The sequence below is a fragment of the Dermacentor variabilis genome, chromosome 2 (assembly GCF_050947875.1).
Source record: "Dermacentor variabilis isolate Ectoservices chromosome 2, ASM5094787v1, whole genome shotgun sequence".
In the NCBI taxonomy this organism is placed as follows: Eukaryota; Metazoa; Arthropoda; class Arachnida; order Ixodida; family Ixodidae; genus Dermacentor; species Dermacentor variabilis.
In genome coordinates, this window is record NC_134569.1 from 6,392,190 (window position 1) to 6,417,838 (window position 25,649).

The window sequence follows — 25,649 nt, forward strand, 5'->3', positions numbered from 1 at the left end:
GCACGACGAACTTGCTCCAAGGCATTGTCTTCCTCTTTTGGCTGTCAAGCAACACCACTCGGCTACACAGCCACTGTTTCGCATACTATCGACACTGGGAGCCATGCACCCATTCAACAGCGTCCCTACCCAGTATCGGCGACCGATGACCAGGTGAACTACACGCTCAAATATGCCACGATATGCCACGTATCGACGATGCATTGCACTGTTTGCAAGGGGCTGAGTTTTTTTTTTTTTCCTCCTTAGATCTCCGTTGTGGCTACTACTGGCAGGTAGCCCATGGCTGACGCTGACTGTATAAAAACCGCGTTTGTAACACCACACGCCTTGTACGAATTGTCTGCGGTGCCGTTTGGTCTGTGCAACACGACCGCTACCTTCGAACGCATGACGGACGGCATCTCGCGCGGCCTGAAGTGGCGTACTTGTCCCTGCTACCTCGACGACCGTTGTCGTCTTTTCCCCTGCTTTTCCGATCCATCTACGCCGTCTACATCGTTTTGACCTGTCTCCGGAATGCTGGTCTCCAGCTTAACTTAAATAAGTGCCTATTTGCGGCTCGAAAACTGACTATATTAGGCCAGGTCGGCTCCAAAGAAGGCATTCTTCCTGATCCTGCTAAACTTTGCGCCGTATCCGAATTCCCAAAGTAACTTGAAAGCACTACGCAGCTTCATTGGCCTATGCTCCTATTTCCGACATTTTGTTCGCAATTTCGCTACTGTGATCGCACCGCTAAACCAACTTCTCCAAGGCGACAAGGAACTTTCTACTTGGTTGGAAGCCTCTGATGACGCCGACTCTTCGTCGCTTACTCTTGCGCTCTTGTTCCCTTGATTGTAACCCTTGATCTAAATTACTCGATGAAGCGGCCATTACTTCTACGAGAAATCAAAATGTGCAATCGAATAATTAGCAGAATTACCCTAATTAACTCTTTAATTAATTATATCACGCCAAACATTTCAATCTACGAATTATAGCCGCTGAGTTCGCACGGCGTATCCACTTGGAACGAATTCTCTGGACAGCACCACTTGCGAGATATTAATTTTCAATGTGCCCGACGAAACGCATTGGCGTCCCAATTGCTTTTGTGCTTCGAGGCAGGTTTCCTGAAAAAGTAACTGGAACGCCGATGCACTTCGTCGGACACCTAATATCGCGGAAGTGGTGCGATCCAGAGAACTCGTTCCAAGTGGCTACGCCGTGCGAACTGAGCGGCTACAATTCGTAAATCTGTGGCAGATAAATAAATAATTTAGAAGTTAATTAGCGTAATTCTGTTAATTAGTCAATTGCACATTTTGATTTCTCGTAGAAGTAATGGCCGCCTCATCGAGTAATTTATATCAAGGGATATAATAGTACTATCTGCCATAGGCAATATTTTAAAAAATCGGTGCAGCTAAAAAAAAGACCCCTGTATATTTCTTCTAATCACACGTCACACAATAATAATTCTTACATTATACATACATAAAATAATCTTAAATCTTCTGGAATCACAACAATAATTACAATAAAGGTTATAGCAAGGTTAGAATTCGTCATTTTTGAAATGTAAAAAGAAATATCACTGTTTCGTATTTCTAATTTCCGAAAGTTTCATTAAGTGTGTTTTTGAATGTAATATAGTCAGTTATTTCGGCTATATTACTTGGAAGATGATTCCATTCTGAAATGGCTAAGTTCAAGGATGAAAACTGCAATAGTGCGTGCAAATGGTTGTCCGACCTTAAATTCGTCATTATTCGTAGGAATTTCTTTTCGGCGGGTAAGACGTGTGCCGGGGAGAAGATATTTGGGTGGTGAAAAAAGCGGACGGAAGAAAGTTGACCGAGATATGTCTTCTAGTCTGCAACGGGATGATTCCTAGGTCACGTTTTATTTTGGTGATGTCTGAGTACTGGGAATAGTTAGTTACCTGTAATAAATCAAGCTGCCTTGTCCTGCAAAGGTTTTGATTTGTTAGTAAGATGCGTCTGGTGCGGGTTCCATATAAATGAGGCGTACTCAAGTTTGGAGTGAAGTATGGCATTATATGGCAAGAAGCTTGCTATCACTGTTAGCCTGACGAAGCCTACGACGAAAGAAGCCAAGAGATTTACATGCAGCAGAAACTATACAACCCACATGATAATGCCGAGAGAAAGTCGGATAAATATGAGCACCTAGATGTTTAAATGACTCTGCAGTTTCTAGAGCCTCACCATGTGGGCTTGGTAATATCAGTGCAGGAAATATTCGAGACGAAACAATACGTCACTGTTTCACTGGCTGCACAGGCGGTCACATTTTCTCGTAATGTGACCGAGAAGTGCAGCGAACAATCAAGAAGATTTTATAGACCACTCCATACACGTTTTGTTTTTTGTTGTATTCCTTTAGGAACTCCGTGACCCGCCATGTGCTACATGACCGGCATCTCCTGTGACACAGTGGAATGTGCCGAAGGCGCGGTCGTTCGGGAATCTGCGGCCTACGCTCACAGTGAGTGTGCAGCAGACGTGTGCATAACGAATTACCTGTAATAAATTACGTTTCTTTTCTTAGCTTTATAATTCACCGATTACATTCTTTTTTTTTCTCGCTTACGCTCACTGCAATTGAGTTACTTTTTTTTTCAGTGACCTTGTAACAATTTAATTTGTGGCCACGGCCACCGCATTTCGATGGGGGCGAAATGTGAAAACACCCGTGTACTTAGATTTAGGTGCACGTTAAAGAACCACAGGTGGTCGAAATTTCTGGAGTCCTCCATTACGGCGTGCCTCATAATCAGAAAGTGGTTTTGGCACGTAAAACCTCATAGTTTAATTTTAATTTACTTTGTTGACGAGGAAAGCTGAACAGGTCTGAACGCTTTCTAATGTGGCCGGAGATACAGCAGAGCAGCTGTGCCACGCCTGGCGCAAGTACCCGGCGCTCAGTTCCCGCTCGTTCATCTCAGTTGTCGCGCGCCGCATTCCGCATCTCGGGGTGGCCTTGCGTTTTCTATGCGGTAACCGTTTCCGGGCCTCTGTGTGCGGCACTACGCCCGAAAGCTCACCTTGTTCAGACTTCCGTTTCTCCGATGCCATTGGACAATTCCCGATCACTGTTTGGCAATTGCCCCGTCCGGTGTCCCTGCGTTACAACACTTCCAGCGCGCACTTGGAGCTTCCGCTCTGAGCATGCGCAGTCTGCGCCCCGCAGACCCCCTTTCTCCCGGTTTGCCGCGGGCCGTTCGATAGCCTTCGGGTCTGACGGGGATTTGTTTCTTTTTTCGGTGTCGCTGCTCATGTCCTTACATGCTGTTGAAGCGCATATTGTTATTGTGACGAATTCTCCTCCCCTCTTGACGTTTATCATCTAGGGAAACACTGACCGACAGAAATTTTGAAAGGCTAACGAAATGTAAACAATTAGGCGTGTTGAACTGTGCCGTTTCGCGCATTACATAACTTGAAGGAAACCGCGCTGAAGTACAGGACGACCGGAGACAAACCACCAGCGCTGACTATAACCAGTTTTTGTAGCATCATCATATTACCGCCCAACGAATGTAATTGAGCAGCTACAAGAAGGTAATCGAATACTAAATAGCGGAAGGAGAAACAGTACAAAACAAACAACTACTTCGGATATCACCGTTAATAATGCCATATCACGTACTAGATAAGTATACATGATTTCGTTGCGTTGTATATATCTATATATGGCAAAGGCACGGCGACATAATTCTCACCAAATTTATGGATCGCGAAGGCTGTTCGCATTTTTCGTTACGAACAAAGCGAAATACTATGTATACGTAGTATTTGCTTAGACTGCGCGCTCAGCAAGCCCCGTTTTACAGTTGTATTTCTTGCAGTGTTCGGTTAGGTGGTTGCTAACCGAACGTGTTAGCAAGTACGCATGCTCGCCGAGCCTGTCTTTAACGCACATCCGTCCGCTTGGCCGATGTAGCAGCGCCCGCGGGTCCCCGAGTTTCCCGCTGCTGCACTCCGACGCCCGCTGTGACGTTTCGCCTGCGACGTGCGGCTCGGATGCAACGGACGCCGGGGCTTCGTTCAAAGCAGCGGACATTAGAGAGTTTTAGCTCAGCGGGTTTACGTGTCGCTCCGCTCGCGGTCTCCACCGTTGCGCCAGCGGAGCGGCTCGCGAAAAAAGAATTTAACCCGGCGAGTCACTCACCCGCTCGAGCGGAGAGAGCGGGGCGCTCTGCTTCCCCACCTAGTGGTCCGAATAGGAGTTACTGAGAAATGAATTTGAATTACGCTTGCTTTTATAATGCAAGAAATGTTGAATAAAGATATAATACCTGTTCTCAGTACATCATTTGTTAATAATATACTGAGTACTAATGTACGGGTCAGCGCCGCAGTCGCCGTCGTCGATGCAGAAGTGCCGGCGTTCATGTTCGCGGCTGCCATCTTGCATTTCCCGTACACGCCCGCGCGCGCTTACGCACGCTCGCGCGCTGCGTATACCCTCCGCTGGGGAGTGCTTTCCAGCGGGCGTAAACGCTGCTCCGTAAAACCGCTGGCCGCTTTAGCGTTGTGCGCATGCGCAGTCGTGTCTCCGCTCGCCCGCTCCGCACCGCTGGCCGTAAACCCGCTGGGCTAAAACTCTCTTTTGGCCCGTTCAGCGCAACGCCTCCCGCCAAGCACGTCCAGGCATGTTTCAATGCCACGTGTCTTCGTGTGTGTGCATGTTGGTGCCCACGCTTGTCAAAGCGCGGCAGCCGGGGAGAGGAGCTCCCCCAACTGTGAAGCGAGGACGTCTGACCGGCGCCGGCCCGGCGGATGCATCACTTGTCTCAACGTGTCCGTGCGCCGCCGTCACGGGCGTCTCTCCCGAGCCGTTCCTTCTTGCCCTCGACTCCGAGAGTATAAAAGCAGCTGCCCCCGGACGCCAAGAGAGAGGCTTCGAATTCTTCCGTCGAGTAACGTGCTCTCCCGTCTCTCCACTTCAGTCGACCTGACCGGCCGCTCTTTTGCGATGCTATAATAAACAAGTTGTTCTGTTAGCAGTCGACTCATCCTTTGCCAGGACCTTCGGATGCTTCCAGCTGTGCCCCAGGCCGCCAGGCCAACGCTACCCTTGGGGCTTGCGACCCATTAACACCGCCGAATGGTCGCGCGCGCTTCTTTTCGCGGCGTGGCTTTGCGCCTTTCTCGGTTGACCCTCTTGCACAGGCCGGGTTGCGCGCGTGGAAGGCGATTCGCGCTCCGGCTTCTTGTGCCACTTTCTTTTTTTTTCAGGCTGTGCGAGAACTTGTGAGCGTACGGAATTAGGTCGGTGCTCGTTTGCCGATCCTCCTTTCTCTTCGGTTATTTCACTATCTCTACGCCGCAACGAAATCATGTGTAGTTACCTAATACGTGACACATAATTGGTAATTGTCACATTCAAGTTCTTGCTTCTTCTTTGTGCGATTTCTCCTTCCAGTATATACTGGCATCGACGCACGGTGAAAATTCCCTGTTAGTCAGCGCCCTGTTTGTCTCCTCTCGTCACTGAACTATTTTTTAGCGTTGTTTTCTTCAATTTCACTAGCCGACGTCTGTGTATGGCTGCGAACTGAAAGAGCAAGACCAGCTCGTTCTATATTTACTATAGATGAGTAATATTATTAAACGTTGGGAGGAAAGATAACGTAAAAGCATTCGATTACCTTCTTGTAGCTGCTCGATTACATTCGCTTGGCGGTAATAGACCACTGTAAATAAAAAAAAATTGAATCAAGTAATTATATTTGCGATATGTTACACTGGATGATCGTGTTCGCTTGTCTTTTTTGAGTGCATGTTTTTTCGAGTTGTCTTCCTTCCTCCAACTGAAACTTCGAAACACATTCGGGCGATGACGCGGCCTTATATCAGAATCAGAATCGGTTTTCTTTTTTGTGATGATCAGAAAGATTACAAGATCGTAATATACAGAAGGAGGTGCTGAAGTCAAAGACTGCAATGGGACCTCTTTTACAAACTAAACGTAATAAAACACAAAATTGTGCCTGCCAACACGTCACAGCTGTTTGTTACCAAGTTCACATAGATTCCCTCGGTGCAATGGTGGAGTTTACCTCTCCTGCTCTCTTTCTTTTTCTTTTTTTCTAGCGCATTATGTGGGATGCCACTTTGAGACATTTATTTATTTATTTATTTATTTATTCAAAATACCCCCAAAGGCCCTCATTACGAGAGTACTACATGGGGGGACACCACATCACACGACACCACATCATCCGTGGTGTCATGCAGTTCCGGTCTGCCCGAGTCACTGGCGAATCCAACGTTCTGAAGTAGCCGAAAAGTGTGTTTAGTACAAACTGTACAAAGGAAGCTGCAGTGAATCGGAATCTAGCTGCGCAAATATTAGAGCAATAAATTAACATGCCGAGGCAACAGCTTCGGAGTTGCATCCACGACAGTGCCATGGCGCCTCACGCTGCTCGTGCTTTTTTTTTTCTTTTCTCTATATCTCTTCGATAGAAAATATGCGGCTTTCCCAGCACAGCGTTCGCACTCCCGTGGTGGGACACGTTCTGGCTGTCGTTGAACAGCCCTAGACGAGGCCAGACCGACTGAGGCAGAAAGCGTCTGACAGAGGTGAAGAACTTATTCCGGGTTTCACCGGCTGACATGGGCAGGATTCGAGTCAGACAAGTTGCAGTATCATATAAACTGTGCGCACAGGGGCGAAAAGATGCTGCCGCGTTTCTCAGCGTTCGGCAAGCGGTACGCCGGGACGGTGCGTCCAAGGCCGGGCGCACACTGTACTCACGCGGCGACGTCTTCCCGCCAGGCGGTCCGCCACGCCACCGCCGCGCCCAGCAGCAGCAGCAGCAGCAGCGCCACGCGCCGCCGGCGCAGCCCGCCGGCGAGCCCTCGCAGCAGGTCCTGCCATAGAATAAAGAACCAACTTAGAGAAGGGAAACTGTACCTTCCGCCGTGGTTCGAAAATAAGCAGCGGCAGCGCATGGAACTTACTTTGGCGGACGCCAGATGACGTTGCTCAATCCGGAAGCGGAAGTGCAAATATTTTTTTTTTTAGAGCAAAATTCAATATGGCCGTTTTTTGCCGGTCGCGTATGCTGGTACGCACCGTGCTTGCCCTGCAGGCTATGCGGCATGCCTCAATGCCTTCAACGCCGCGTAGCTGGTGCGTTCTAACTGCCAAGAGCCTCTACTGACGCCCATACAAACAAGCCACAAGTGAGTGAACAGAACGCGCGACTTTATTGGCAGAAGACAAGCAGTGTACATTCTCGTGCAATAGCAGAAATAAAATTTGCATGTCGAGATACGCTGGGATCATTGACGCGAGCTCGTAAACGGCTCACCGTCGTCGTCGCACGTGGTGGTCAGGTTAACGAGCAACAACTGGCAGCGGAAACATATTGGACAGAGCGTGCCACTTGTTTGCAGCGACAGTGGCCGTTAAAAATGCCCAAATTGCATTGCGAAGCAATCGGGAGACGCAGGCATCTGCTGCCGCAGCCTACATAGCGACATGGGCTACCGCAGATTTTAGCCGTTCACTCCTTTCCAACCTGCACGTTTCTTTTCTTTCGGGGGCCGCTAATGTGTGGCTCACACTTGGTGTCTCACATTGTCTCACTATGGACAAATCGCTTTCATGGGCATCGCCTCCATCAGCTACTTTTGCGGGCCTTTCCAACCATCTGGCTATCAACTTCATACGCATCGGACTATGTAAGCACGTATGCTGGTCTCCGTTCATGCCTAATCGCGGCCGAAAAAGGGCAGAGGCACAATTTGCCCATTGCTGCAGCAGGAAAGCGCGAACGGGGAGCACGAATCACGGTGCATGAAAATTGGGAGTCTATCGTCGCTGTGCAGGCTGCAGGAGCGAATGCTTACTTCGAGAGACTGCTTCCCAGTGCAACCGACCAGGCCGCAATATTCTAAAAATATAACACTGCGACCGTAGCCAAGTGACATAACAGCAAAATTAACAGCAATCAATCACCACATAAGGTTCAGACAATACATTATACATTGGCTACAAACCATATGGCAACAGTGAGCATTCACATACACGGGTCTCTTACGGTACATTCAGCCGCCTACCTACAGGCGTAATGCTTGCCTTCGTCGCATGTGGTGGTCTAGTAACGAGCAACAACCAGCAGCAGAAACAGATTGGACAGAGTGTCCCACCTGTTTGCTGCGACAGTCGCTGTTAAAGATGAGCAACTTGCAGTGCGAAGCAATCGGGTGACGCAGGCATCTGCTGCCGCAGCCTATACAGCGACATGGACTACCCATAATTTTAGCATTGACTCCTTTCCAACCTGCACGTTTCTTTCGGAGGCTGCTAATGCGTGGCTCACACTTGGTGTCCCACATTGTCTCAATATGGACAAGTCGCTTTCGTGGGCACCACCTTCATCAGCCACTTTTGCGGGCCTTTCCACCCAACTTCATACACGTCCGACCATGTAAGCACGTATGCTGGTCTCCGTTCATGCCTAATCGCGGCCGAGAAAGGGCAGAGGCACAATTTGCCCATGGCTGCAGCAGGAAAGGGTGAACGGGGAGCACGAATCACGGTGTGCGTAAATTGGGAGTCTATGTCGCTGTGCAGACTGCAGGATCAAATGCTTACTACGAGAGGCTGCTTCCCAGTGCAACCGACCAGGCCGCAATATTCGAAAAACATAAAACTGCGACCGTAACCAAGTGACATAACAGCAAAATTAAACAGCAATTAGTCACCGCATGAGGTTCAGACAATACATTATACATTGGCTACGAACCATCTTACAGGCATAATGCTTGCCTTTGTCACATGTGGTGGTCTGGTAACGAGCGACAACCTGCGGTACAAACAGATTGGACAGAGCCTCGCACCTGTTTGAACCAACAGTTGCCGTTGAAGATGAGCAACTTCCATTGCGAAGCAATCAGGTGACGCAGGCATCTGCTGCCGCAACCAACACAGCGACATGGACTACCCGGCATTTTAGCGTTAACTTCTTTCCAACCTGCACATTTATTTTCTTTCGGGGGCTGCTATGTGTGGCTCACACTTTGTGTCCCACTTTGTCGCAATGTGGACAAGTCGCTTTTGTGGGCATCACCTTCGGCAGCCATTCTTGCGGGCCTTTCCACCCATAAGGCTATCAACTTCATACACTTCGAACCATGTAAGCACATATGCTGGTCTCCGTTTTGAGCAAATCATGGCCGAGGTAGGCCACAAGCACAATTTGCCCATTGCTGCAGCAGGCCAGAACGAACGGGGCGCACCAGTTACGGTGTGTGTATACTGCGAGTCTGTGTCGCTTTGCGGACTACAGGAGCAAATGCTTAACTCGAGGGACTGCTTACCAGTGCAACTGACCAGGCCCCCACATCTGAGAAACGTAACACAGTTACCACAACCAAGTGTGGCAGCAAAACCAGATTCTGCAATCAATCACGTCAGTGTAGCTTGCACAAAGACCCAGGCTATCAAGGAAGAGGAGCAATCATCAACGAGACTAGGAATATGGAAAATGAGAAAGCTTGCATTCAAGAGAGAAGCCACTCTGCTCTGCAAGCATTGAAGGCTAAAAACATCAAGAAAAGTAAAATGGTGCATAGCACATGTGCATAGGTTAATGCAAGACGCATGCCGATGCTGCATCAGCTATTTCAGGAGAGGAATTGCGCATGACAACATACACTAGAAGATACTGCTACAGATATGTTAGGCTGCTAGACAGTGACTGGTATTAAGTATCAGCGAAGAATCGGTTGACCCTTATATTTGGATGAGGATGAATGACCTCTAACAAAAATGGGCAATGAGAAAGCTTGCATTTATAGAAGAAAAATTACACTTGGCACAAACGGAATTAACATGGCTAGGAAGCTGATTAAGGGCAAACTGATGGAACTCGATCTTTTGGCCAGCGTCGTCCGTGCTTGGTCAGATGTTGCAGGTGCATCTGAAGACGAAGAATTTCTAGAAAGTCCTTTTTGAGTTACCTGGATGACTCAGCCAAATGTCCGTGCTGGTGGAATGGTGGCTGAAGCTCTTTTCAGTCTTGACACAGTCCTCTGCAGACTTGATATCTCATTCATATTCTTCTGCATGTGCTTCTTTGTTCTTGGTGTAAAAGCCTTGCAAATTCGGCTCCAGCCCCTTCCTGTTGGCGCCGGTAGGAGCTCCTGTGATGACCAAGATGTGCTTGGCATAGACTCTGTTGGGGCAAAACGGTGACACATGAGATACAGCACAGCTTAGCCAAATTTATGTGTGTTTTATATATTCGAACCAATTATACTGAACCATAAATATGAACAAACATTCATATCTGCTGCAAACAGCAAGCCAATACAGCATATATCAAACATATTTATTTCTGAACCACGTGTTGTTTACCTTGTAGTAGCAGCCACACAATGGCCTTGTTGTAGCAGGCAGCAGCTTCTGTTTAGTGCGTGGAGTGTGTTGCTTTATACTGGTGCCGTTGTCATTACTGCATGTCTGGAACAGAAATTTTGACTGAATCAGAAATTGAAAAAGCAAAGTTTTGCAATATGAAATGCAAAAAGGTGTGACATATATGTTGTAATGATTTGCGACTACAGAACACATGCAAATGTACACTGTCTGTTCTAGGGTGCTTAAGCAGCATGTTAAATAAATATTGCTATTGTCCATAAAATTGATGTCTGCCTAACTACAATGCATGTCAACAGCGCAAGTACTATTAAGATCACAAATGAGAACATTTGTGGGTTCATTTATACACTAGAAGTGATCACACTGCTAGTTCTACAAGCAAATGCATGAAAGTCATGAAGCTATTAGAGCTGATGCATTATTTTTCTGCACGAACGTGATGCACCGCTTCACGACTACAAAAATAAATGCCCTACGGTAAACCAATCTGAACAGCAAGAACATTTGGAACCAACAAGTACGAAATATGGGTGAATTATCATGCTTGCAACTGTTTAATACATTAAATTCTGTACTTTCACTTCATTTTACCAAAGGATTATTCGGTTTTGTGGACGAAAGACGTTGCCGGCGGACTCGAAAAAAAAAGTTTAATATGTATATTGATAAGGCTACTCAGTCACCTACAACCACGGCTACAATAACATGAAAAATGAGACGCGCGTTCCAATATCGCTCTTTCTTTCCTGGTTGTGTGTGTAAACCAAACGACAGCCTCGCAAGTAAAGGTTTATTTAGGAAACAGCAACTGAGATCCTCACTGCCCATATGTAATGCAGGATCTAGTTCGTTAACTTGTGCCCGCCTGGAAGGTAATGAGACAGATATTATATAACGATTCAAGCAGCGGTGTTAAACGACTCACCGTTATTGCCGTTGTCAGCCGCAGCAAAATCCAGCTCCCGTTTCGATGCAGACCTGTTCCGAATGGCTCACGACCGAAACCCAACTGCCGGGCTTACATGTCCGCTTGCAAACACGTCACTTCACCCCAAGTTAAACAACGCGAGACATCGAAGCGCAAGAAACTAGTTTTAGAAACAAAGAAGCAGCCAGCCTCGAGTGCACGAACGAATGAATCCGTGCCGCCGTGCACTCGGAAATACCGGTAAAAATTTTAAATCCAGGCCAGAGGTCACGTGAAAGATCGATGATGCTGAACGCTATTTGCGTTTATAATGGCGAAGAAACAATAAACTTACTAACAAAGAGTACAATATCTAATTAGCAATGATAATTTTGCCCTGTTTTTATGTAAAAGAAAATGCTTCGGTAATTGTAAGAGAAAGTTTGTAAGATAAAATTGCGCTTATTACGACGCCTCCACCGGGAAATGTTGGAACTAACGAACGCATCCCGAAGTGATGCTACTACGCCGGCTTTGTTAGCAGCGGCGCGCGGTCGATTTTTTCGCCCTCTGTGGCCATTTGTTGAACTTGAGTGTGTGCTACCCCTGGTCCTGCGACGACACAGGCGGAAAGGGCACGACGTCGCGCAAGTAGTGCACGGTGCACTGCGCATTGTTTCTTTGTTCCGCTGTCAGACCTCGCACCCTCCAGCGTTCCTCAAACATTTCCAGTATGTGACCACGTTTCTCGCCGCGGTCATTACCTGATAATTTTCTGCCCGATCGCTCGCGGTTGTGCTCATTTCCGATATATTTGTTCTTACTGCACACGGAGGCTCGAAGCGTAGCTGTTCTGTGCATTGTGATACCTTGAAATAAAGACGCATTATCGCTAGTAACTCGCTTACTCTTGCGAACCGTCGCGAAACGTTCGGCTTCGACCATTCGTGTACTGTCGGTGTAGTAATCCGTCACTCGTTGCGCGTGCAAAGTGCGCACGTGCTCAATTGCGCGCCATTTCATTTATTCTTGGCACGTTGGTGACAGAGTGGGCGTAAGCTTGCGTGCCAGTTGGGGTAGATGTATGTAAATAACGCGCACGAAACTTACCGTGACAGGAAGCGGCGTTACTCTCTTTGTCATTGTTCAACTAGCGGTACTCACTCTTGCCGACGTTCTGGGGTTCAAATCCTTTCTATGGAGGTTAGCGATACAGCGCTCGCGTATGAGTGAAGTCTTTTATTCTTGGGCAGAGTCCTGCAGCGCGAAGGGCCGGCAGAACAGGTTGTCCTCGCGTAGCAGCGGTCCGTCAGCTTGGCCACACAGATTCATTCCATTCCTAATATGCCAGTCACTATTTTCGCATCCAAATACTACACACGTCTTTAATCCACCACTGCACACTTTACAGCACAATTGGAGCACAGTGAGCTAGCGGAAACTCAGTTACATTTCCCACAGCTGATCGCACAGAAGCAAGGTAGAAGCGGTAACGGTTTCGTATTCATGCGCTGTCGCTGAGGCGACGTGCGGACGGACGGACGGACGGACGGACGGACGGACGGACGGACGGACGGATGGATGGATGGATGGATGGATGGATGGATGTTGCGCATCCCCTTTCCAACGGGGCGGTGGGTTGCGCCGCCAAGCTCTTGCTATTAAACTGCCTAATGTGCTACCTACGTTAAACAATAAAAAAAGAAGAAAAAACACTTTGAACTCCCACAAGCAAATTTTCTGATCCCCTAATTGCGAACTGTACTTTTGTACGTTTTCCTACTTATCTTCCATCAATCCACCAATCGCCTCTTACTAGCCCCTATTGCGGACATGTTTACTTTTTCACTGCTCTCGCTGAACCCAAGGGCTTCAAGGAGGCCAGTGGTACCTAAATGGACCGCTGGTTAGACGTCTTCACATTCTAATACAATACGCTCCATAGTTTCCATAGCTTTACCGCAGCAAGCACATGCTTCTTCTTTCTTCTTATATCTCGCTTTATAGGTGCGTGTTCTAAGGCATCCCGATCTCGCTTCGAGAAGTAATGAGCTTCCCTTTGAGTTATCATAAATTGCTTCTTTCCTGATTTCGTTGTTTAATCTTAAGTAGTTACCCATGGCAGGTTTCTTTTCCATTGCCGCCACCCATGAGATTCTTTCATCCTCTCTGACTTTCCGCTTGACGTTCTTTGTTGCTGTATTGCCCACCCTACAGGCCGCATACTTGCTGGTAAGCTTCCTAGTTCTTTTCCTTCACTGTGAATCAATGTTTCTTTTTCTACAGATACCTCAATACTCTCCTAGCCCATTTACTTTCTTCCATATTCCTCAGTCGTTCTTCATACTCAATTTTGCTGCGAGCTTCCCTCACTTCAAAACTAGTCCAGCCCATGTCATCCTGCGCAGCTTCATTTGTAGTCTTCCCGTGGAGCGCCCAATGCGAGGCGACCCACTGACCTTTGGTTCCCATCGAGTCCTGATTGTACCCCTGATTTAAAGCAAACAACCGCATTTCCAAAAGTAAGTCCTGGAACCATTACCCCTTTCCGCATACCTCGGAGCACCTCGTACTTATTGTATCCTCATAGCGCTCTGTGCTTCATTATGGATGCATTTCTCTTCCCCTTGACTGTTATTGTTTTTTCCTGTGTTTCTGTATATCTATTTCGTTCGTTTATCCATATACCAAGGTATTTATATTCTGTTACCCGAGGTATTTCTTGGCCCTGTATCTCCACTGTCTGTTCACTGTTTTCATTGAATACCATAACACCTGATTTTCTAATACTAAATTTCAAACCTAAATTGTTGCCTTCCTGTCCACAGATATTTGCCAGACGTTGCAAATCACTTTGCTCGTTAGCGAGCAACACAATGTCGTCCGCATAAAATAAACCTGGGAGTTGCTGCTCTATTACTGTACCCGCCTGTTTGTATGAGAGATTAAACCCGATATTACTTCCTTCTAGCGCCCTTTTCATCCTCACCATGTGCATCATAAACAGAAGCGGGGATAAAGGGCACCCCTGCCTCAGTCCCTTGTTGATATGAACTTTCTCCGCGCTCCTCATCCCTCCCCATTCAACGCAAACGGTATTTTCTAGGTAAATCTCTCTCAAAAGCTGTAGACAATCGTAGCCTAAGCCTTCCCCTTCCAGAATATCCCACAAAATGTTGCGGTCTACGTTGTCGTAGGCTCCTGTAGTGTCTAAGATGTAACGTGCGGCGCGTAGCCGAAAGCGCCATCTCGTTTCTACGGAACGAACTGCTCTGCAAAAAGGGTCAATAAAATTGCAAAGCAGAGAATGTAATGTATAAGTGAAACATCATGAGATCGTGCATGTTAAAAAATAATCAGCAGATTGCAAATGAAATAAGAAACGTGAGCGTAAATTTAGCGCTAGAAGCTTATTTAACATAACCATCGAAAGCAACAATTTTTTCTCGTCAACTTAAAATTACAAAGTCATGCCTCTATGGAAAAAAGGCCGCAAAGCCTCTGCGGCAAACTATGTCATCCAGCTTCCACGCTTCAGTTCTTTGTCAAAGTTCTAGGAAAACTGATCCATCATGACTGTTCAAATTTCGAAATCTTTATCAGTTCGAAATTCCAACTGCGCTTTATTTCTTCTTTCTTTGGGGGGGGGGGGGGGTGATTTGCTGCAACGCAGGAAAGAGCAATCGATGAAAAAACTGTGCAGCTCTGGCTGCCCGCAGGGTCCGATGATTCGGCTGCCACGTGTATCATTGGTGAGAATAAATATTACACACTGGTCAAGACGACATCACTGCCGCGATGGCTTTTCACGAGCGCTCGGCTCTCCTGACCACAATATTTCACCTGAGATTTTTGTTTCTGTCTTTATTTACCCTAAAGGCCCATTGGGCATTACATGGGGGGGGGGGGGGGCATTTTAGTACAATGAACAGGGAAAGCTCTATGCGCGCAACAAATATTACAGCAATGTTAAAATTTTGGTACGATACTCCAGAAAAACATAGAGAAACGCTTGTATAAGAAGTCCAGGTACAATTCGTCATTTGCAAACGTACAGAAATATGCAAGACCTTCATTGCTAAATACAATACAGCAGTTTGGAAAAGCAAATACAGTAGTGTAAAAAGAAAAAAGATCCGCCGTGTTTGCTTAGTGGCTATGGTGTTAGGGCCGCTAAGCACGAGGTCGCGGGATCGAGTCTCGGCACGGCGGCTGCATTTCTATGGGGGAGAAATCCGACAACATCCGTGCACGTAGATTTGGGTGCACGGCAAAGAACCCAAAGTGGCTCAAATTTCCGGAGCCCCCGACTACGGCGCGCCTCCATAATCAGATCGTGGTATTGGCATTAAAACCCCCATAATTTAATTTTAAGAAGTGTAAAAGGATTGCTACACTCTTAAACTAATGTACACCCTTTGGGGTGTATAGTTGCCACACAACGATAATCGTCACCTGTCTTGCTTGCGTTTCCTTCCTTGAAAACGCTGCGCTCGCTGGTTTCCTGTCGAGAATGCTCTGTCATGCTGATAACGGGCATGCCGTTGCTGACTTGGAAGTACCGGGCTTGCCGCTTTAAAGAAAGGAAATGCGGACAAGACAGATGACGATTATGGTTGCGTGGCAAAAGGGAGTAATTTTGTTTAAGAGTGTAGAAAACAACATGAAAAAAAGTTAAGGAAAGCACGATGTCAGCTAGGAAATTACGTACATGCCATTTCACAGGGATGGAACCAATCCAGAACATTTTTGTATTTATGGTAGCGGTCTTTTGGTAAGCGTAAGAAATCGGTTCAGTGCTTGTGAAAATTTTTCCCTGCTCTGAGTACACGAGCTGCTGATGTCGGCAGCTGATTCCGCTCCCGACCGAGCGGAGTCCATTACTCAAGTATTATTGCGCCGTGTACAACATCCAGTGTACACCGAAAGTTTGCTCTTTTACGCAATTACAGGTCCCTGAATGCGGCAGATTTGAATTCCCAACTGTGGGCACGCTGCATCTTGCATAGCGCGTGTACACCCGCGTCCTCTCTCTCTCTCGTTCACTGCCCGGGTGTAGGCTGGCAAACTAGGACAAAGTCTGGTTAACCTTCCCATCTTTCCGTCTTTCCATCTCTGTCCAATAAGGGTCATTTCCCTTTTATTAATGGTCACTGTTGATGTTATCTTTATCGCCCGTGTCTTTTTTGTTGCGCAATAATACTTGAGTATTCGTTCCAACCTGCGCTCGCTAACGGGTCCACTGATATTTCCTAACACGTTCCTATTTCATCTGTACGTGAAAGAGGGCAGGTGTTCTGCTTGCTTTTCCTCTGTCGCTGTCAAAGAGAAATTTTCCTAAGCAGCTCGGCTGCTTCCAGCCCTGACTCAACTAGCTGGCACACTCGTTCTTAGACTTCCACTCTCAATCTACACACACTGACAAATTCAACAACGCTCCAGCAGGGAGCGGCCCAAGCGGACGGCGCATCGCAGCGAGAGCCTCGCCATCTCCTTGACCCCGGCTGCAGCAGCGGTCGCGTCACGACGGGCACCGACAGCGCTGGCGGCCTTCGACGCCCCGCAGGCAGCGCGCAGCCGGGCAACGAAACGCGAATGGAAAAACAACAACGCAGTGATTCGCGGTGGAAGGTGTCAACGTTTCTTGCAGTAGTATGGCGCAATAGTTCTGCAGAAACCCGTAAGGTGGAGGGGAGTAATCAATAAAGCGAAAATGAGACATCCACCCAAACGTAGCAAATTGCTTCAAAGGAAAACCATAAGGGTTCCTCGAAAGAAAAGCTTCGCAGTTCAAGAAAAATTCGTCATATGGTTCATTGATTAACGAGGGCCTTGCTATGGCGACCTCTACGCCACGAAGTATACTATCACACGAGTTGTCTGCTCTTAAAGGGACCCTGAAACGATTTTGACGATTTTCTACAAACGTACTGTCGTTAGAGTAGGTCCTTCAGATCATTAATTGACGCATCTAAGTGCTCCGCATAAAGCGTGTAATTTATCATAAGGTTTTAAAAATGTACATCGCTGCCGATAGCAGCACACTGCTCGGCGGAATATTCAGCCGTCCCTACCCATATGACGTAAATCACCCGATTCACGTCATGTGGGCGAGCTATCCGATTGACTGTCCAGGGCGCGTTATCGATAATTTTTCCACCTTTATGGTGAAAAAATGATGTTCGTAATAGTTGGAATGTTAGTTAATTTGTTTCTATAAAAAGAAAGTAACAGAAAGAGAATGCACAACAACAATTTCTCACTACACTTAAGCACTTCCGGCACACAGCAAGCGTCGTCTGCTTGTGTTACAACGTGCTCCATTTAGACGAGCGCTCCGCGGTCACAGTCGGGCTCAGTCTTTTCGCGAGCACTATGATTCAACTTTGTTGCCTTGTGGACTGCAAACGTAGCGACTGGCAATATGTCAAGCTGAGACATCGTGTCCCTCTGCAAGGCAGCAGACGAGCCGACTGGCTGCGGCGCATCGGACTGCCGCTATCCGATCGACGCCAGGATTTGCGCGTTTGCGGCCGTCCCTTTACACCGGAAGATTACTAACGCAATAGCGTTTCACGAGTCCTGTATTAGGGTGAACGCAAGCGCAAGGGGACGAGGCCTGGCCCTGTCCCCTTGCGTGTCGTTTCTAGGGGTGAGCAGAAGCGCAAATGTGAATGGTCTGCACGCTGCAGCCACGTGGTAGCACAGAGCTCAACCACACACAGTAGCAGTAACAAAATGTATTCTTCTTAGCTACTGGTGTAAATTTTTCGCCGGAGTGTAATCGTTAACACGTTGTTTTTGTAAATGTTTAAAATGTCTTACACTTGGTTATAGCAATATTAGCTCTTTGTTTGGCTAGTTAAGCTCTGTGAGAACGGGTGGCTGGACCGTGGATAACGATCAGGCTGCTCACGTACGTCTACGCTAAAGTTCCTTCATCAGCTTGAGTTTATGCCTCCACCGTTCCGTCGAAACGCCCGGCTAGCCTGTGGGTACCGGAAAACCAGACACGTTCGGCGTTGCGGCAGAATGCTCGCAACGCACGCTGCTCCGATAGCTCAAGGTCGACTGCCAAGCAGCTGGCGGAGAGCTTGGAGAGGCTTCGCGCGCTCCCTCCTAGAGAACCGGAAGTCGACGACACGACGTGCCATCATGACGCCGAGCCAGTGGAGCTCAGCCCCGATCACTCGGAAAAGGAGTCGAGGAGAAAATGCTTGACTATAGAGGAGGGTAACTTGTAATCGTCCGTAGCTCTCTTAATATGAAACGTTTCACACAAATTGTGGTTAAATTAAATTATGGGGTTTTACGTGCCAAAACCACTTTCTGTTTATGAAGCACGCCGTAGTGGACTCCGGAAATTTCGACCACCTGGGGTTCTTTAACGGGCACCTAAATCTAAGCACACGGGTGTTTTCGCATTTTGCCCCCATCGAAATGCGGCCGCCGTGGCCGGGAATCGATCCCGCGACCTCGTACTCAGCAGTCTAACACCATAGCCACTGAGCAACCACGGCGGGTACAAATTGTGGTGCAAATGATTAACTTTAGCTGTACCCCACGCGTCTACAAAATTTGTCCGAACCGTTTCAAGGGCCCTTTAAGAGGAAGCTTTAGCTCGGGTCTAAATACATGTAAAATGAGAATTCGTTTTTCTCGGCAACCACAGCACCAAATCTGGCGAGGTTTCTTGCATTTAAAAGAAAAACTTAAAATGTTGTGACTGTTTGTTTCGAATTTTTTATTTAAGTCGTCAATTTTTCGTTAAAAATCGACAAAAACCGGAAATTTTCAGAAAACGAAACTGCCATGTTTACAACTATAACTCAGCAATGAAAAATGATATCACAATTCTTCGCATTGCATGTAATAGTAAATCTAACACGAACAAAATTGGTATGTTACACATGAATCCAAAAAAAAAGAAGATATTGTCTACATTGGATCCGGAGGAGCTCGTCCACAGCGACCCCTTATTACCCTTTCATGAGATCGTCTCCCATTATAAAGAGGAACGCAGGCGCTTCCCGCCTCCACATCCAAATCTATGCAGATCTCAATCGATCACGCTTAGGATGCTTCAGACGAGGTAACATCCCTCGCGAGGTTTCTTAAGCAGGATTTATCCAGAAATTGACCCACAGTGCCCGGATTGTGGGGAGGTTAGCACTCTACCTCATATGCTCTGGCAGCGTCCTGCGTTACGGGATACGTCCCTCACCAGCGAACGGGACTGGGACGAGGCCGTATCTAGTACGCAACTCAAGCTCCAGTCCATGGCCGTCCAGAGGACCCGTGAAAGAGCGGAGAGGCCCCCGATTCCGACATGGGAGCAGCCAGCGGCGAGCCGGGGGCCCCGACGGGTCTCCGCCGGCTAGTCCCTCAGGACCTGAATAAAAGTTCATTGTCTGTCTTTCTGTAATATGAAAATACAGCTTTTGCAGAAACCTCGTAGACAACATAACGAATTCACCTAAAATATATAATGACATATATTTGTCCGCTTTCAATGATCTAATGGGTGCCGTTTACAGAACCGCGATACCTATTCTTGATGTAGAGTTATTAATTTGTAAACTTCGTGCTTCTATGTTCTTTTTAACTTTCGAATTTCGGAAAATCTTTTAATCAAAATTCAAGCCCTAAATCGCAATTCCGCTTCCAACAGTCACTAGAATTTAACTTTATCTCTCAAATGCAATGTATTTGAACAGACCGCGCTGGGCCCGGGTTCAAGCTTCCTCCCAGACCGGCCCGCCGTGAGCCTTCGCTCAACACTCCCCGAGAACGAGCTGGGGGGGCGCTCGCGTGACGTCAGGGCACGGACTCGCGCCTGTCGTCTGCTGCAGTCCCGGCGGTGCCCAGGCGCCTTCTGCAGTGTTTCTGTTGGTTCGCTCTCGTTCTCTATGCTTGTATACTTATGACGGGCCTCTCAAATATATCTCTTACGAAGTCTTCGTTCGCGAAAATGTAATCAAGGAGCTTATTTCCTAGACGACAATTTATTTCTCAAAGGCAACGCTATAGTGCCACTATAGTGCCATAGCCACTGAGGAACCCGCCTCGGCGGCCGCATTTCGATGGATATAAAATGCGAAAACACCCGTGTACTTAGATTTAAGTGCACGCCAAAGAACCCCAGGTGGTCAAAATTTCCGGAGTCCTCCACTACGGCGTGCCTCATAATCATAAAGTAGTTTTGGCACGTAAAACGCCATAATTTTTTATAGTGTCACTCGTGGGAGCTCAGACCAGCCCATTACGGGTTTTTCATGCGCGCATCTACACTTTGCAGCGGTATCTCACGTGAATAATAAAAGCATAGACGCAAAAGCACATCACACAAGAATCCAGTTAGGATTCCATACCCGCCATGGTGCAACGTACTTGTCACAATCAAACGCTGGCTATATATGACTTGTACAACATTTATCTTGATTTTCAATCTCTAAAACATGTTTGCTGACGACGAGCAGTTCATGGTATAATATTTATTTGTTATATTTCTTCACAGTAACGCTCGGCAGTAACACTAGGATTTAACTAACATCGTAGTTTAGATTCTGCCAGCACCACTTGCGTTTTTAACTGGTTTTCAAAATTAGGCCGTTCTTCACCTGTTAAACTTAAGTGGAAGTAATTTGAAGCAAAGCTGATTGAGACATACTGAAGATATATCGTTGTTCCCCAGTGGAGGTCAAAAGTCAAGTTAATTCGTCTGAGGCTTGTGGTTTCTTCTTTATGAGGCGGGTATGCGAGGGTTTCTTGCACGTACTGACGAAGCGAATAGTTTTCAGTTTGTATAATAAAACAACGCAGGTTCAAGACATGGCGAGACAATGTGTTTGAATTTTCCATTTCAAGGGAGCCTAAGCTGCGCTGTAGTGCCTCGAGTATGCTATAGGCATTGTAAGTGGCGCTGTAAAGAGCTACTTCATGGTTTCAATTGGAAGTTGTAGTTAACGGCTCGGTTTCGCAAACAATGCGTGCCTCGCCACAACGACAGTTGGTCGCTTCCGTTGCGGGAGGGGTGTGCCATGTCGTCGATAAAAGCTAGCGAGGGACACATTTCATCGCTTGCAGTTGATTGGTTCCCGATCTTAACCACGAAATTTTCTTTCATGTGATTGCTGTTATGGTATTCGTTAAGTATATATATACAATACATGATGCGCCGTTAACAGCCAATGCGTTTCTGGGTGCCTGTTTCAGAGAACGGTGAAAGTAGTACCAAACCTTTTCACAAAAAACGCGCGTAACTCTTCCTTTAGGCCCTAATACAGTTGCCACATTTGACTAAAAGTCACTAGAGTAATAAGGATCATGATGAAAGCTTCCTTCTGACACGATTTTATAATGTTGCCACCAAATATCAAGGTTTCCTTCCATTTAAAATGCGATGTCTCTCACAGCTAAGCACTAAGAGAATGTTAAGTGTTTAGAGGAGCATCATACATAACTTCGTGTGTTGAGCTAGCAGCCATTCTTTTTAAGCAACATTTATGGACAGACACAGCCCATATATGCATCGCAGGAACAGTAGACCCCTTCAGCGCTACATAGCTTGCGATATCCAAGTCGCAAATTTTCTCGATTCACGCGGTTTTGAACAAGAAACTGTGGTTGAGGCATGGCAGCAGAAAAAATTGGAGGACGCTTAAGCTTCGCCTTCAAGAGTGGAACGCGACAGCGTTCCCGTCGACCCGCCAAGGGGTATTGGGCTACGGCGCAGCGACAACGCGCCCCGCATCGGACGCGGTGAGCGTCAAGCAACGCAGCGTTCGGCGCGACAACGAAATGCGCGCCTCAGCAAGCGACGCACGCCTGAGCCTTCTAAGGTAACACCGCGTTCACTAGAGGCGCTTTTGTACCGCTTTGAAGCATCGAACTCGTGGCTCAGTGGTAACGTCTCCGTCTCACACTCCGGAGACCCTGGTTCGATTCCCACCCAGCCCATCTTGGAAGTTGCTTTTTATTTATGAAGTGCCTGCCGTGATTTATCGCTCACGGCCAACGCCGCGGACGCCGACGCCGACACCGACGCCGACGACACCGGCTTTTCTGCGACACGAGCTCCTTAACGCTATCGCGTTAATAATGCGAAATACTCCTCTTTAACTGCGGCTCCAGCCGCCAATACCCCAAGCATGCACGAAGGGAACGCGCGCGCACGGCAGCCGAGCGAGCCGGAGCGAGCGGCGTCCTGGCCGTGACGTCACTCGCGAGAGGGCGCCACTCCAAATTCCCGCCGCTAATAGCACACCACATCTAAACAAATACCCGAAAAGCTTCAGGGTAGGACGGCCGCTGCGGTAGCTTCAATGCTCCTCACGCTTGTAATGCGGAAGATGTGGTTTCGGCTCCCGGAAAGTTATCTTTTCGTTCACCTTATTTCCCTTTTCCCTTCGTTTGCCATTTCAATTAAAGAAAGAACAGTTAATATTTCCCCGGCTTCATTGGCGGTTTGCTTCGTATGTTTGTAACAAGCATGATGGTGTGAAGTGTTCGAACGCACCTCTCGATAATTCGTGTTCTATATCACAATTTGGTAAATTAAATTTATTTTATTCATGATCTTGGCTTGTAGCGCGAAGTGAACACGGACACAAAAAGGAGCAGACAGGACGAGCGCTAACTCTCAGCTGAATTTTTATTAAAACGAAGAACATATATATAGGTGATTGCAAAAACCGCAGCATAAGAACATGACAAGGTAAAAAACATCAGTTAAACATATCAGGAGGTATGGAAGTCAAAGAAGGAAACAAAAAAAGAAGATTACTTCAGATTGGTACACGTGTTGCGAAGGTACTGAAATTCGCAATCTAACAGAGACAACGATGCATGGCTAACGCAAGTGTCTCCTAATCTTTTGATGTGGAATGCCTCGATAATTTCCCGTGTGGTTTGGCATTTGTGTCTGGAAAGAATTTTTGTGTCTTCAAAGAAAGGTTTACAACCACAAGTGAAACAATGTGACGCCAAATGTGATGCCTTAGCGTTGTTTAGTGAATGTTTGTGTTGTTTTAGTCTAATGTTAATGCACCTGCCGCTCTGTCCAATGTAAGCTTTCCCGCACTTGAGTGGAATCTGATAAACTATACCGGTGTTGCAAGGCACTAAAGGGGACACATGTTTAACGCCGCAGTCATCTTTTCTTTTTTTGCCACCCTGTTCAAGTTTCCTGTTTATCATAGGGCACATGTTAGACAACTTGCGAGGGGCCGAGAAAACTGTATTGACGTCATACCTATTGGCCACGTTCCTTAAACCATGGGATAATCTATGTATATAGGGTACCACAGCAAACTTTGTTTCTTCTTTCTGTTTTTCTTGTTTCTTACCGGGGCTTTTTACCCATTTTAAAAGTTTTTCGCAGGTTAGTGATAATAAATACACGGGATAGCTAGCCTTTCCAAGCCTTTCTATCTGTTGTGAAAACATATTGTGCGGACATGACTTAGTAATGGCAGATCTAAGAGTTGAATAAGCTATCCCCTGTTTAACAAGTTTAGAATGACAAGGAGAAAATTCAAGCAGTGGCTTCTTAGCCCTAGGCGAATATGCCAACAGACATGCTCATCCTGGAACGTTAAGCACAGATCTAAAAAAATAATTTGTTGCCCTGGATAAGCTCAAGCGTGAAACCTAGGCCCGCACCACATTCCCTAAAAACTTTTAAAATATCCGTAGCTTTTTTGGTGCAGTTATCGTGAGAACAAAACACCAGGTAGTCATTTACGTATCTAAGCGCATGCGCCGCCACTTCCTTAAGATTGTTTTGTAGTTTTCTATTGACGCGACTTAGATAAATATCACTCAAAACTGGCGCAACTTTTGAACCAATGAAAACTCCCGATTTTTGTACATACATAGAACTACCCCATTTTACAACGGTATTCCCTACGTAAAACAACAAAAGTTCTAAAAACGATTCCACGGGCATCCCACAGTCCTGAGTAAACCGGAACTCATCATTGTTGAGCGTCAGTGCTTCTTTAACACTACACAGTAGTTCCGATTGCGGAGGCGAATAAAAAATATCTTTTACATCAACACTGATCGCCGAGCGTTTACCTGGATTATTTTCTGTTAGGAAGGCTACAATTTCTTCCGAATGTCTTATCAGGAAGGGGTCATTAAGACGAACTGAAGACAGTACATTATGAAAAAAGTTGAGATAGTGTACTGCCACGTTCCTTTTTCAGAAATAATGGCTTGAAAAGGAACTTCCGGCCTATGTGTCTTAGCACTAAAAAATATGTCGAGGTGCAGACCCTTGGAATGTTTAACTTCCGATGCGAGGCGCTCCATACCAAATTTCTCAAGCAAATTAATTGCAGTTTTCTTCACTTTAAATTGGTAATTTTCGGAACAAAATTTCTTTCAATAGCGGTTTTAGCTCTTTGTGCGTACAATTCTTCAGGAACAACAACAAAGAAACCTTCTTTGTCCGCGGTAACCAACCTAAGCTCACGCTAGACGAAATAACGCGACACACCAGTTAGGTTGTCTGAGTTACTGGGCTGAGGTACAGTCCTCGCGATCACATCAACGCACTCAGTCACACACCTTGGTCGCATGTCTTCAGTGACCCAATGAGAAATGGATCTAGACAAGCTGACCTTTTCCGGAGGTGAAAAATCAGGTTCACAGGCAAACTTTGGTCCCTTGCGCAGAGTGCTTTCGATGCTTGCTGGGAGTTGTTGACCGCCGAGCACGAGCACTTTTCCCTGGTCCCGCGCAGTCTTATCCTTCTTCGGTAACGAAAGACGAGCATGGGCCCATAGGAATTCCGTGGCCTGCTCTGCGATCCTAATCCATTCCCGAAAACATCGTCGGAGGCCTTCCGCAAATGGGGCTCTCCCGCACAAAACCAGTAGCCTGTCCCTGAAGAAACGGACCTACCGCCAGAGTTCCGAGTTCAGAATCCGGGCCATCCTTCTGGAGTGTCCTGTTGGAGGTTTCATGCTTCCAAAGATTGCTTGAATATCCGGAGGGCAAATGCCGGTTCTGCTGTACCATGCCACAGTTCTGGCTTTGCAAAGTGTTAGTGCAGTCAAAGAAGCAACATTGGCTTCACTAGAAAGGTTAAAGCGTTCACATTGAAAAGAGCCCTGTGTACGCGTGTGCGTGGGTCTGCACGCGTGGTTGTGTATGCGTGCGTGTGTGCGTGCGGGTGTGTGTGTGCGAGTGTCTGAGTGCGTGTGTGTGCCCGCGTGTGCGGGAGGGGAACCATGAACTGCTCGCGCGACAAGCGCCATGCTATCCGCAACGCGACACCGTGACCACGACCCTAGGCAGGCGAGTAGCGCCGGAACCTTTC

At 47.1% G+C, this 25,649-nt stretch overlaps 1 protein-coding gene across 1 annotated transcript in view; it reads right to left on the reverse strand.

Annotated features, from left to right (window-relative positions):
- LOC142570250 (galactosylceramide sulfotransferase-like) overlaps positions 1–25,348 on the reverse strand; it is a 53,157-nt gene extending 27,809 nt beyond the window's left edge. The window contains exons 1-3 of the mRNA XM_075678651.1: positions 25,232–25,348; positions 24,949–25,077; positions 6,778–6,893 (exon numbers count right to left, since the gene is read on the reverse strand). Coding sequence (XP_075534766.1) covers positions 6,778–6,893; positions 24,949–25,077; positions 25,232–25,348 — 362 coding nt within the window. The remainder of the gene's footprint in view (positions 1–6,777; positions 6,894–24,948; positions 25,078–25,231) is intronic.
- Positions 25,349–25,649: the final 301 nt, after the last annotated feature.